At 40.1% G+C, this 13,375-nt stretch overlaps 1 protein-coding gene across 1 annotated transcript in view; it reads right to left on the bottom strand.

Moving 5' to 3' along the window:
• LOC128688814 (glutamate receptor-like) overlaps nt 1-13,375 on the bottom strand; it is a 54,251-nt gene that overhangs the window by 30,585 nt on the left and 10,291 nt on the right. The window contains exons 2-6 of the mRNA XM_070085678.1: nt 9,717-9,833; nt 8,711-8,931; nt 8,357-8,485; nt 7,828-7,986; nt 5,081-5,171 (exon numbers count right to left, since the gene is read on the bottom strand). Of these exons, the coding sequence (XP_069941779.1) occupies nt 5,081-5,171; nt 7,828-7,986; nt 8,357-8,485; nt 8,711-8,931; nt 9,717-9,833 (717 nt within the window). The remainder of the gene's footprint in view (nt 1-5,080; nt 5,172-7,827; nt 7,987-8,356; nt 8,486-8,710; nt 8,932-9,716; nt 9,834-13,375) is intronic.

The raw sequence follows: 13,375 nt of genomic DNA, 5'->3' as shown, positions 1-13,375 counted from the left end.
CAAATAATGCATTATGTTGGGGACGAGTATTCTGCAGTCATACTGTGCATAGCTAAGTGTGTCTTGCAAATAGCATGTTACATTGGGGTACGAATATTCTACAGTCATACTGTTCATAGCAAATAACTTATACGTTGGGGTATGCCACCTAGACTAGTCAGATGTCTTGCGTCAGCATACACATTGGTAAACCTGCCTAAATTTTCATAAGAAGAACATAAGAACATAAAAAAGAAGGAACACTGTAACAGGCCTACTGACCCATGCAGAGCAGGCCCGTGGATTAGCCCAATGACCCTCCCCTCCAGATTAGCATTGTTGACAAATTGCTCATTCTGTTGGCATTGATTACGAACGCACTCTCACAGCTGCACAGCTACATACTCTTATAAGTATCAAACTTCGGGAAGAGGGGTTGGCATATCAGACTCCTCCCTCTACAGGAGCCAGGAATAAAACCCTGATGTTCTCACAGGAGGAAATTGTTACATCAATGGAGCAAAATAGTCAGTCTCATGTAATACGGTTGTCTGATGGCGAATCAGGTGCATTGGCACTAGAGTTGGCAATAATCAATCTTGAGCAGGCTAGGGAACAGAGAGCAATTTGGGGGGGCCTGTCCGGGAGTTGAACCCGAGACCTCTCTCGGTTACCAATGGGAGGTGGGATCCTAATCCTGAGCCCTCTCGAGGTTGGGGTGTGGCATGAAAAGAGCACATAACCTTTATTCGGTGCATGTACACACCCTCATTGAAAGGCTATATCCCCCAACCAGCGAACCAGGTGCTAAGGGTTAACGATGGGGCCCCATCGTTCAATCAGTAACCAGGTTCCAGCCAATGAGAAGATTGTTTTGGCACTTGCAGAGGTTTTGTGGGTACCACACACCTGTTTGCCCTTGTCATTCCCATTCTAGAGCCGGTTGAAGCACAGTCTGCTCTCTAGTGGCTTCTATTCTGCCTTGCTTACCGGGGAGTGCACTAATACCTATTGTTGTACAGTGTATATAGTGTACATACTTCTGTTCTAACTTGGTGAAGGATAATATAAGTCAAAAGTTTTTCTGCTGTGTTTATTTTGCTCCCTTTACACCCAGGATAACAGGCCTTTGGGACTCCTAGGTTGTAATAGTCACTGTAATAGTCCTTTGTTTTTTATCATTATTATTGACTGTAACCAGTCTGTACCTTATCAATATCACTGACAGTGACTGGTTTGTATTTCATTATTATCACTGGCATTGACTGATTCGTACTTCAGGAATTTATAGGCGAAGCAGTTTAAAAAAGAAGTACAAAAGGGAGTTAGAAAGGCTGCTGATGAATCAAAAACTAATCCAAAAGGGTTCTTTCAAGTTTATAGGACTAAGGTGAGGCAAAAAGTAGGACATCTGAAAACTGGGAATGGACAGCTGACGGATAACGTACTAGAAATGTGTTCTCTATTTAATGATTATTTTTTTGTCAGTCTTTACACAAAAAGACGTTAATGAGATTCAAGAAATTAACAATCATTCAGTTCCTCGAGAACTGAAATTAACTAATATTACTGTCACGAGGGACATAGTTGTCAAACAGATAGATAAATAGAAAGAAAATAAGTCCCAGGGACCCGATGAGTTGTTTTCCAGGGTACTTAAAGAATGCAAGATGGAACTTAGCCAGCCATTAACGAGTGTGTTTAATGCGTCCATCCTAACTGGTGTTGTGCCAGAGATGTGGAAGATAGCTAGTGTAGTTCGTTTTTTCAATTCAGTGGATATGTCCATTCTATCAAATTACCCTCCAATAAGCCTGACGTCTATAGTAGGCAAATTATTAGAATCATTTATAGCTGATATTATTAGAAGTCACCTTGACCATAATTTGATTAATGAACCTCAGCATGGGTTCAAGAGAGGTCGTTCCTGCCTGACAGATTTACTGACGTTCTTCAATAAAACATTTGAAGCAGTAGACAGTGATAAAGAATATGATATTGTTTATTTTGATTTCAGTAAAGCCTTCGATAGAGTACCTCACAAGAGACTCTTAAGAAAAGTGGCAGCTCATAGTATAGAAGGTAAGGTTCTAGCATGGATAGAGGCATGGTTTACCAATAGAAAGCAGAGAGTTTCCATTAATGGGGTCAAATCTGAATGGGGACTGGTCACTAGTGGCGTTTATCTGAAAAGTGGCAGATGAAGTTCAATGTGGATAAGTGTACTAGTCCTTGGTAATGAAAATTTTCCTCGAAGTTATAATCTAGGTGAAGTAGAACTTGATCATACGGAATGTGAAAAAAGACTTGGGAGTCATGGTAAGCAGAAATCTAAAGCTAAGTGTTCGCAATAAGGCTAACAGATTACTAGGATTTTTTCAAGAAGTATAAGTAACACAAGCCCAAAAGTTAGTTTACAGCTCTACACTTTACTAGTGAGGTCTCATTTGGATTATGCCGCTCAGTTTTCGTCTGCTTACTACAGGATGGCTAGAGATTCACTGGAAAACATAAGAGAATTATGACTAAAATGATGTACGGTATCAGGAATCTCCCTTATGAAGATAGACTTAGAGCCTTGAATCTTCACTCTCTGGAGAGACGTAGAATGAGGGGAGATATCATCGAAGTGTATAAGCGGGTGATGGGCATAAACTAAGGTGATATTAATAAAATACTGAGGATATCGAACCAAGTAAGAACCAGAAATAACCGTAGTCTTCACAACTACGGTGCTCTTCACACCAACTCCAAGGCTGAGGGACTGATTACCTCATCTTTTGTATATAGTTCTACTGTTTCAAATTATGTCCCAGAATCTGTATTGATAAAGTCACTGGATGGAGAAACGCATACATTAAAGATACCCAGATTTGCATATGTGTCTAATTTTCAGTCATTACACTGACGAGCAAATACAGTTACAGCTTCAGATACAACACTGATAAAAAAACTCCCGAGTAGACTCTTTGAAGCTAAAAACCTTAAGTAGCATGATGGATTAGACAAATACATGAGTGGGTGGGGGTGGGCGAGAGGTATATCTGTTTATTTTAGGTTAATAGACCTGGAGCAGTGCTCCTTTCCTTTGCTCTTAAGTACACTTCAGCTGCAGAGAGGACACTGATCAACATGATTGCCACTGCAACAGCCGCAACACTGTTCAATACACACTCCATGTGCAGTCACAACACTAATCAATTTATATAGTCTTAATACAGTCAAGAAAGTAAATTTAGGAAAATGATTCCGAAATAAAAATTTGAAGGATGAATGAAATAACTTTTAAAATGCATTATTGTGATGTACAATCAATTGAATATACGTTGATAAAATAATTATAATCATTCATTATCAATTATCAATATACTTACACAATGGAACACAAATATTTATGAAAAGTGACACGACAATCCTTACCTAAGTAACCAGAGACTAGTGGGTTTGTAAGATATATTAAATGTTACTTGATGTTCCTGGTGTGATGCTGTGTTATCTATCATTAGTTCATAATTTACAACTTGTCACAGAAGCGGCAGGTTGCCCTTATTCACGTGGTAGTGCCATGTCCCACTTACCCCTGCGGTAATGCCTGATTCCCCTTACCTCTGTGGTAGTGGCAGGTTCTTCTTACATCTGTGGTAGTGGCAGGTTCTTCTTACCTCTGTGGTAGTGGCAGGTTCTTCTTACATCTGTGGTAGTGGCAGGTTCTTCTTACATCTGTGGTAGTGGCAGGTTCTTCTTACCTCTGTGGTAGTGGCAGGTTCTTCTTACATCTGTGGTAGTGGCAGGTTCTTCTTACCTCTGTGGTAGTGGCAGGTTCTTCTTACATCTGTGGTAGTGGCAGGTTCTTCTTACATCTGTGGTAGTGGCAGGTTCTTCTTACCTCTGTGGTAGTGGCAGGTTCTTCTTACATCTGTGGTAGTGGCAGGTTCTTCTTACCTCTGTGGTAGTGGCAGGTTCTTCTTACATCTGTGGTAGTGGCAGGTTCTTCTTACATCTGTGGTAGTGGCAGGTTCTTCTTACCTCTGTGGTAGTGGCAGGTTCTTCTTACATCTGTGGTAGTGGCAGGTTCTTCTTACCTCTGTGGTAGTGGCAGGTTCTTCTTACATCTGTGGTAGTGGCAGGTTCTTCTTACCTCTGTGGTAGTGGCAGGTTCTTCTTACATCTGTGGTAGTGGCAGGTTCTTCTTACATCTGTGGTAGTGGCTGGTTCTTCTTACCTCTGTGGTAGTGGCAGGTTCTTCTTACATCTGTGGTAGTGGCAGGTTCTTCTTACATCTGTGGTAGTGGCTGGTTCTTCTTACCTCTGTGGTAGTGGCAGGTTCTTCTTACATCTGTGGTAGTGGCTGGTTCTTCTTACCTCTGTGGTAGTGGCAGGTTCTTCTTACCTCTGTGGTAGTGGCAGGTTCTTCTTACCTCTGTGGTAGTGGCTGGTTCTTCTTACCTCTGTGGTAGTGGCAGGTTCTTCTTACCTCTGTGGTAGTGGCTGGTTCTTCTTACCTCTGTGGTAGTGGCAGGTTCTTCTTACCTCTGTGGTAGTGGCAGGTTCTTCTTACCTCTGTGGTAGTGGCTGGTTCTTCTTACCTCTGTGGTAGTGGCTGGTTTTTCTTACATCTGTGGTATTGTTTATCTCTTCTTACTTCCTCTTACTTTGCTTCACTTGGTTCATCCTGATGCTGGTTTTATTCTTCCACTTACCCCTGTGGTAGCGCTTGGTTACCTTTATCCCTGTGGCTATCCTTATACCTGTGGTAGTGCTTGGTTACCTTTACCCCTGTGGCTATCCTTACATCTGTGGTAGTGCTTGGTTACCTTTACCCCTGTGGTTATCCTCACCGTTGTGTTATTGCCTGTGTTCCCTCATCCTTGTAGTAATGCCTAAATTAATTTATCCATGATTTGGCGCCTAACTTCTTTTACCTCTGGTTTTGTGCTTAACTTCGCACACTGTCCATCCTTAACCTTATGTAAGTAACTCTATCCTTACCCCAGTGGAAGTAATTGTGTATTCTTACCCAAGCTGTAGTAACTTTCTATCATTAGCCAAGTTGTAGTAACTATCTATCATCATCCCAGTGACAGTAACTATGTATTCTCACCCCTGTTGTCATCACGCCCATCATGCCAGAGAAGGTTCCGTCTGCTTTCTTGATGCCCCAGCTAGCATCGTCTGGACGCACATAGGTGTACCTTGGGAACACACAAGTAATTATGAATGCCTTTCATTACATGCATTAAATAATGATGCATTAAATAATGTTACAGTGACTTGTAACGTTAAAAATTACTCTTAATGAAGTGTGTGTTATACTTCACTGAACACTTTTACCATCATTCACACTATCACAGTTTTGCCAGAGGCGGGCAGATACATTAGATCAGATGTCCCTCCACCCAGGGTAACTGGCTTCCCTGAACCCTTTCACGAAATATTACCTTGCTCTCTCTCCAACAGCTCGTCAGGACCCAAAAAATATTTGTCTCCACTCCTGTCCTGCATGCTCACACTGCTGTACTTCGAAGTCAGTTGCACACACATTAAAAAACGTGTTTACCGCCTCCCTCCATCATTTCCTAGGACTATCCCTACCCCCCCTTCCCTCTGATACAAATGTATAGACCTTCATCCTATTTTTCTCTATCCTTTCTACATGACGAAACCACCTGAACAACCCCCCCTTCGCCCCTTTCGATAATACTAACAGTAACTCTGCACCTTCTCCTAATCTTCAAACTATGAATTCTCTGCATAATATTTACACCACACATTGCCCTCAGACACGACGTCTCCACTCCCTCCAAATCCTCTCCGTTGCAACGTTCGTCACCCATGCCTTTAACCCACTATGCACTCATACATTTCCCTCTTTGCTTATATGTATAACCTTCTTTGTCCCCAGAGATACTTCAGTACACTACCCACCATTTTACCTTCATCAGTTCGAAGCTTTCCTCGTTTTTCATATAAAATCCACCGACAACTCCACTCTCAAATATCTAAACACATTCACTTCCTCCGTACTCGTTCCCTCCAATCTGATAACCAATTTTTCAGTATTAGTTTCGATTCCTTCCTATTAGAGGCCTGGGCAGCCGAGACAGTTGAGCGTAGGACGTTCAATTTACAGATCACGGTTCGAGCCTCTCGTCTACCTTTCCGTTAATTCACACACACACACACACATACACAATTTTTAATACATCTATCGAAGCAGGGCGACTACCTGAGTTATGGAAGACAGCAAATGTACTCCTAATTTTTCAAAAAGGGGACAGACACGCAGCATTAACCTACAGACCAGCGTTACTGACATACATAGTATGCAACGTCAAGGAGAAGATTATCAGGAGAAGAGTGGTGGAACACCTAGAAAATAGTGAGCTTAATAATGACAACCAACACGGATTCTGGGACGAGAAATCCTGTGTGACAAACCTATTGGAGCTCAATGACAAGGTGACAACAGTACGAGAGAGAGGGATAGGTAGACTGCGTTTTCTTGGACTAGGACCGATCCTGTTTCTTGTATATGCGAATAACATGACAGAAGGAATCGACTCACAATTGTCCCTGTTTGCAGAAGATGTGAAGTTATTGATAAGAATTCAATCAGACGAGGACCTCGCGGAACTACAAAGAAAATTTCTCAGGCTGCAGGCCTGGTCCAAAAACTGGCTCCTGGAGTTCAACTCCACTAAGTGCAAAATCATGAAGATTGGGGAGGGGAAAGGAAGACCGCAGACGGAGCACAGCTAGGGAGTCAGAGACTACAAACCTCACTCGAAGAAAAGGATCTTAGGGTAAATATAACACCGGGCACATCTCCTGAGGCGCACATAAAACAAATAACTGTTGCACCATACGGGAGCCTAGCAAACCTAAGAATAGCATTCTGACATCAGAATAAGGAATCGTTCAGGATCCTGTACACCGTGTATGTCAGGCCTATATTGGAGCATGCATCACTAGCTTGGAACCCACACCTTGCCAAGCAAGTAAGGAAATTAGAGAAAGTGCAAAGGTTTGCAACAAGCTAGTCCCAGAGCTAAGGGTATGTCCTACGAGGAGATGTTAAGGGAAATCAACCTAACGACTCTGGAGGACAGGAGGAATGGGGGGGGGGGGACATGATAACTACATATTAAACACGGAGAGGAATTAACAAAGGGGACAGAGACAGGATGTTCCGGAGATGGGATACAGCAACTAAGGGTCACAGTTGGAAGTTGAAGACGCAGATGAGTCATAGGGATGTTAGGAAGTATTTCATCGGTCATGAAGTTGTCAGGAAGTGGAACAGTCTGGAAAGCGATGTAGAGGAGGCAGGATAATAACCAATATGATAATAACCAGTGAAGAGGCGGGGCCAGGAGCTGTGACTTGTCCCTTCAACCACAAACAGGTGAGTACACACGCTCTCACACACAAATGACATCCTTTGCACTGTAAAGTAATGTAGAGTGTAGTGGTCATCATTTTGTGTAAGTGTGCAATTTATGTGGTATTGATTTTATCGTTAAATATATGTGGAAATGTTCAACCAGAAGGTGCCATTCAGCGCCTGGGGAACGAGACGCAGTCAAGTTCGTAACAAGAAAGAAGAGAAAATGTAAATTCTTTGGATCACGAGTGGCTCGCCAGCCTCATGGAGCCTCCCTCTCCCTGAAGGGGATACTAAGAGTTGGATAGTTAAGCCTAGTGATATTAAAGTGATCATAGCCTAGTTGGATAGTTAAGCCTATTGATATTAAATGATCATAGTTTTAAATATGTTTGAATGTGCCATCTTTTACATATACATTCACGCAATTCAAGTAACAATAACATCAGCATATTTTTACTAACGTAAAGTTTAGGCCTTGAGCAATGTAATCATTGACGTTTGCCATGATTCCTTGAAACGTGATGCGCTTCTTGCCAGGCGCCTCCGGGTCGTCGAGGAGGACCAGGTTATGAGACGTGAACTCCACCGACACCACGCGCAGGTTGGGCTTGTGGGCAAACCTGTCAGTACAGTGTCTGTTCATATTTTTTTTACCTCTGAGTAGGTTTCACCCTTTTCTTCAAGATGTTACCTTGATTTTTCCTTATAACAATTTCCGTACTGTTTTTTTGAGTAACTTTAAAATTGGCGTTAGGCCTTCCGTACTAGAATTTCGAAAGTATTTTGAAGAAAGAACAGTCATTGGTCTTTTCAGTGATGATGTGAGAGCACGAATACCCATAAAAAGTGCATAGTAGACATTTTTTCTCTAGAATTATGCATGGCCATCTCAATAAATATTAAAATGTTCCAAAAATATAATTTATTATTCCGTTACTGAATTTAAAATGTTTACAAAATAGCGATAAGAATATAAGTTTGATAACTCACTTGGAGAACTTATGAGGGAAGAGTGGTAGGTGGGATGTGAGAACAAGGCCTCGTTGTGGCGTCCAGTCCGCTACCTTCACTGCCGGGGAGCAAGGCGCACTGTATGGCAGATATATGTACAAACTGGACCTGTCCGGTGAAACTTAATGTATTTTATAGTGAATTATTAATGCATTTATTGAGGAAATAAAGTACCGAGATTACTTAAATAAGAAGTATATATATTGTTGGCTAAGTATTTGTAAGGACTTGTGAAGAATCTTATGATTTTACCATCAAAGTCATCAGAGTTAACCACAAATGACTATGATCATGATATTAAGATGATTACATTAACAAGAACACTGGTATGACCTAAGTGTGTTCGAGTTGCTGTTGACAAGCAACATGGCATTCTTCAGAGAGAAAGTCTTCTGAAGGCTGTCCAGCTGAGAGAGAGGTAGACGGGTGACAGCCAGGAGCTTCGTCTCAGCAACGAGAAGGCTGCTGTTGTAGGTTATGTTAGCGAAGGCGGTAAGGAAGGCTGGATCATCACTCGTTACCACTACTGTCACGTGCCATGAAACTCGTCGTAGCTGAGGAAGCGTCAAAACAAAATTACTCATAAAAAAGTGATGTGAAAGATGTGAAAGTAATTTTCTTGATATAGTTTACGATATAATTTTAAAATCCTATACAACGCTGTAAGGAAAAAAAAAGATTTTGCGTTTTCTATGACTGCATAAATTTAAAAAAATCAGGCTATTCAAAGTTTTAAAAAATTTTGGCAGCTGAATATTTTGGAGATCATCGTAACCTGTCCAGGATGTTGAGAATGAATTATTTGTTCACTGCCAACTGCAAATGTTAATTGTTCCTAGACTCTAGTCCTCGTTACTGCATCCAAAATTTTAATCCTACGAAATGAGTGGATTTCCAGTTATGAGGGAAATAATACCGAAAACTAAATAGATGGAAAAAAACCCAGCGAACCACTTAAAAGGAATCCCACTGGTGAAAAGTTATAACAACCAGATAGTATTCAGTAACCACTATCTTGTATTAATCTATTTTTGTGTTAATGTACAGAATACAAAAATATTCTAGTGAATGATCACTTGTTCTTACTAAAATTTCTAGAAATTATACTCTAAATATAGTCTCTAAGCAGATTTCAGAAAGTGTGTTAAGAGACACGATGAAGAATGGGACTCTCGCTTGCAATTATTGCATATTATGAGAAGGTTTAAAATTGTAATGTAAAGAAAACCTTTATCAGTAATATGAGAGGAATTGAAGACAAGGACTTAATCAACTGGAAAAGTTTATTGTCCGATAAATTTTGCACTTTACTTACGAAATTTAAAGCTGAATAACCTACCCTCTGAGCCTGAAAAAGCAACCGGGAAATCTTCATATGGGAATCATTGGTGCTCTTGATGCCATCTGAAGCTTCGAAAATTCCAAACAAGCAGAAAGTTTTCAGTTGTCGTATTACCTAATAAATCAAAGAGATAATTAAATTTTATATTAAAAAAAATCAAGAGTTATAAATTCTCCATAATTACAAAATTTTTGAAAACCATTCTACATTACCGCACCTTAGCAAAAGTAAAGGGAAATGTTGGGGCATCTGTGATGAGCAGCAACGAGCATCGGGTGTCAGACACAGGAGACAGCACAGCCTTAAGTGCTCCAGTCGATAATAACAGAGTGTTATCGTCGTCTGAGAGAAATGATGATTATTTAAATATATATATATATATATATATATATATATATATATATATATATATATATATATATATATATATATATATATATATATATATATATATACATATATATATATATATATATATATATATATATATATATATATATATATATATATATATATATATATATATATATATTTAACAAGTCGGCCGTCTCCCACCGAGGCAGGGTGACCCAAAAAGAAAATACTTTCATCATCATTCAACACTCACCTCACTCACACATAATCACTGTTTTTGCAGAGGTGCTCAGAATACAACAGTTTAGAAGTATATACCTATAAAAATACACAATATATCCCTCCAAACTGCTAATATCCCGAACCTCTCCTTTAGAGTGCAGGCATTGTACTTCCCATTTCCAGGACTCAAGTCCGGCTACATAAAAATAACCTGTTTCCCTGAATCCCTTCACTAAATATTACCCTGCTCACACTCCAACAGATCGTCAGGTCCCAAGTACCATTCGTCTCCATTCACTCCTATCGAACACTCTCATGCACGCCTGCTGGAAGTCCAAGCCCCTCGCCCACAAAACCTTCTTTACCCCTTCCTTCCAACCTTTTCGAGGACGATCCCTACCCCGCCTTCCTTCCCCTACAAATTTATATGCTCTCCATGCCATTCTACTTTGATCCATTCTCTCTAAATAACCAAACCACCTCAACAAACCCTCTTCAGCCCTCTGACTAATACTTTTATTAACTCCACACCTCCTAATTTCCACACTGCGAATTTTCTGCATAATATTTACACCACACATTGCCCTTAGACAGGACATCTCCACTGCCTACAACTGCCTCCTCGCTTCTGCATTTACCACCCAAGCTTCACACCCATATAAGAGTGTTGGTACTACTATACTTTCATACATTCCCTACCTTGCCTCCATAGATAACATTTTTGTCTCCACATATATCTCAACGCACCACTCACCTTTTTTCCCCTCATCAATTCTATGATTAACCTCATCCTTCATAAATTCATCCGCTGACACGTCAACTCCCAAGTATCTGAAAAAAATCACTTCTTCCATAGTCTTCCTCCCCAATTTGATATCCAATTTTTCTTTATCTAAATCATTTGATACCCTCTTCACCTTACTCTTTTCTATGTTCACTTTCAACTTTCTACCTTTACACACACTCCCAAACTCATCCACTAACCTTTGCAATTTTTCTTTAGAATTTCCCATAAGCACAGTATCATCAGTAAAAAGCAACTGTGACTGTTCACATATATGCTTCAATGTAAACACTTGATCTACACATCCCCTACCCACTGTGAAACCTCCTTGCTCATCCGCAATCCTACATTCTGTCTTACCTCTAATTCTTTCAATTATAACCCTACCGTACACTTTTCCTGGTATACTCAGTAAACTTATTCCTCTGTAATTTTTACAATCTCTTTTGTCCCATTTCCCTTTAAATAAAGGGACCATACATGCTCTCTGCCAATCCCTAGGTACCTTCTCCTCTTTCATACATTTATTAAACAAAAATACCAAACACTCCAACACTATATCACCCCCTGCTTTTAACATTTCTGTTATGATCCCATCAGTTCCAGCTGCTTTACCCCCTTTCATCCTACATAATGCCTCACGCACCTCCCCCACACTCACGTCCTGTTCTTCTTCACTCCCTGGCCAAGGCGTGATATTACTGCCTCCCTTTCTTCGTCGACATTTAAAAGTTCCTCAAAATATTCCTGCCATCTACCCAACACCTCCATCTCTCCATCTACTAACTCCCCTACTCTGTTTTTAACTGACAAATCCATTCTTTCCCTAGGCTTTCTTAACTTGTTTAACTCACTCCAAAAATTTTTCTTATTTTTATTGAAATTTCTTGACAGTGCCTCTCCCACTCTATCATCTGCTTTCCTTTTGCACTCTCTCACCATTCTCTTCACCTTTCTTTTTCTCTCCATATTCTCTGCTCTTCTTATAACACTTCTGCTTTGTAAAAACCTCTCATAAGCTAACTTTTTCTCTTTTATCACACCCTTTACTTCATCATTCCACCAGTCACTCCTCATTCCTCCTGCACCCACCCTCCCATTACCATAAACTTCTGCCCCATATCCTAATACTGCATTTTTAAAACTATTCCAACCCACTTCAACTCCCCCCTCCCTCACTATTCATACTTGCACTAGCCCACCTTTCTGCCAATAGTTTATACACTTTCACCTCTCTCTTACTTGTCGTTGCCATTTTCTTCTTTTCCCATCTACCTCTTACTCTAACTGTAGCTAAAACTAAATAATGATCCGATAAATGAGTTGCCCCTCTATAAACATGTACATCTTGGAGCCCACCCACCACCATTCATCCTCGAATATATATTCTAACAAACTACTTTCATTACGTGCTATATCATACCTTGTATATTTATTTATCCTCTTTTTCATAAAATATGTATTACTTATTACCAAACCTCTTTCTACACATAGTTCAATTAAAGGCTTCCCATTTTCATTTACCCCTGGCACCCAAAATTTACCTACTACTCCCTTCACAAAATTTTTACCCACTTTATCATTGGAATCCCCAACCACAAGTACTCTCACACTTGGTTCAAAACTCCCCACGAATTCACTCAACATTTCCAAAAATCTCTGTCTCTCCTCTACACTTCTCTCTTCTCCAGGTGCATATACGCTTACTATAACCCACTTTTCACATTCAACCTTTATTTTACTCCGTATAATCCTTGAATTAATACATTTATACTCCCTCCTTTCCTGCCATAGCTTATCCTTCAACATTAATGCTACTCCTTCTTTAGCTCTGACTCTATTTGAAACCCCTGACATAATCCCATTTATTTCTCTCCACTGAAACTCTACCACCCCCTTCAGCTTTGTTTCACTTAAAGCCAGGACATCCAGCTTCTTCTCATTCATAATATCCACGATCATCTCTTTCTTATCATTCGCACAACATCCACGCACATGCAGACTTCCCACTTTGAAAATTTTCTACTTATTCTTTTTAGTAATCATTACAGGAAAAGGGTTTACTAGCCCATTGTTCCGGCATTTTAGCTAACTTTTACAACACGCATGGCTTACGGAGGAAAGATTCTTATTCCACTTCACCATGGGTATAAAAGGAAAAGTAATTAGAACAAGAACTAAGATAAAATCAAAGAAAACTCAGAAGAGTGTGTATAAATAAACGTGTACATGTATGTATAGTGTGACCTAAGTGAAATTAGAAGTAGCAAGAGATACCTGTCATCTTGCATATTTA

This window comes from Cherax quadricarinatus, chromosome 16 (genome assembly GCF_038502225.1).
Source record: "Cherax quadricarinatus isolate ZL_2023a chromosome 16, ASM3850222v1, whole genome shotgun sequence".
Classification (NCBI taxonomy): Eukaryota; Metazoa; Arthropoda; class Malacostraca; order Decapoda; family Parastacidae; genus Cherax; species Cherax quadricarinatus.
This window is presented reverse-complemented; position numbering and strand designations above follow the sequence as displayed.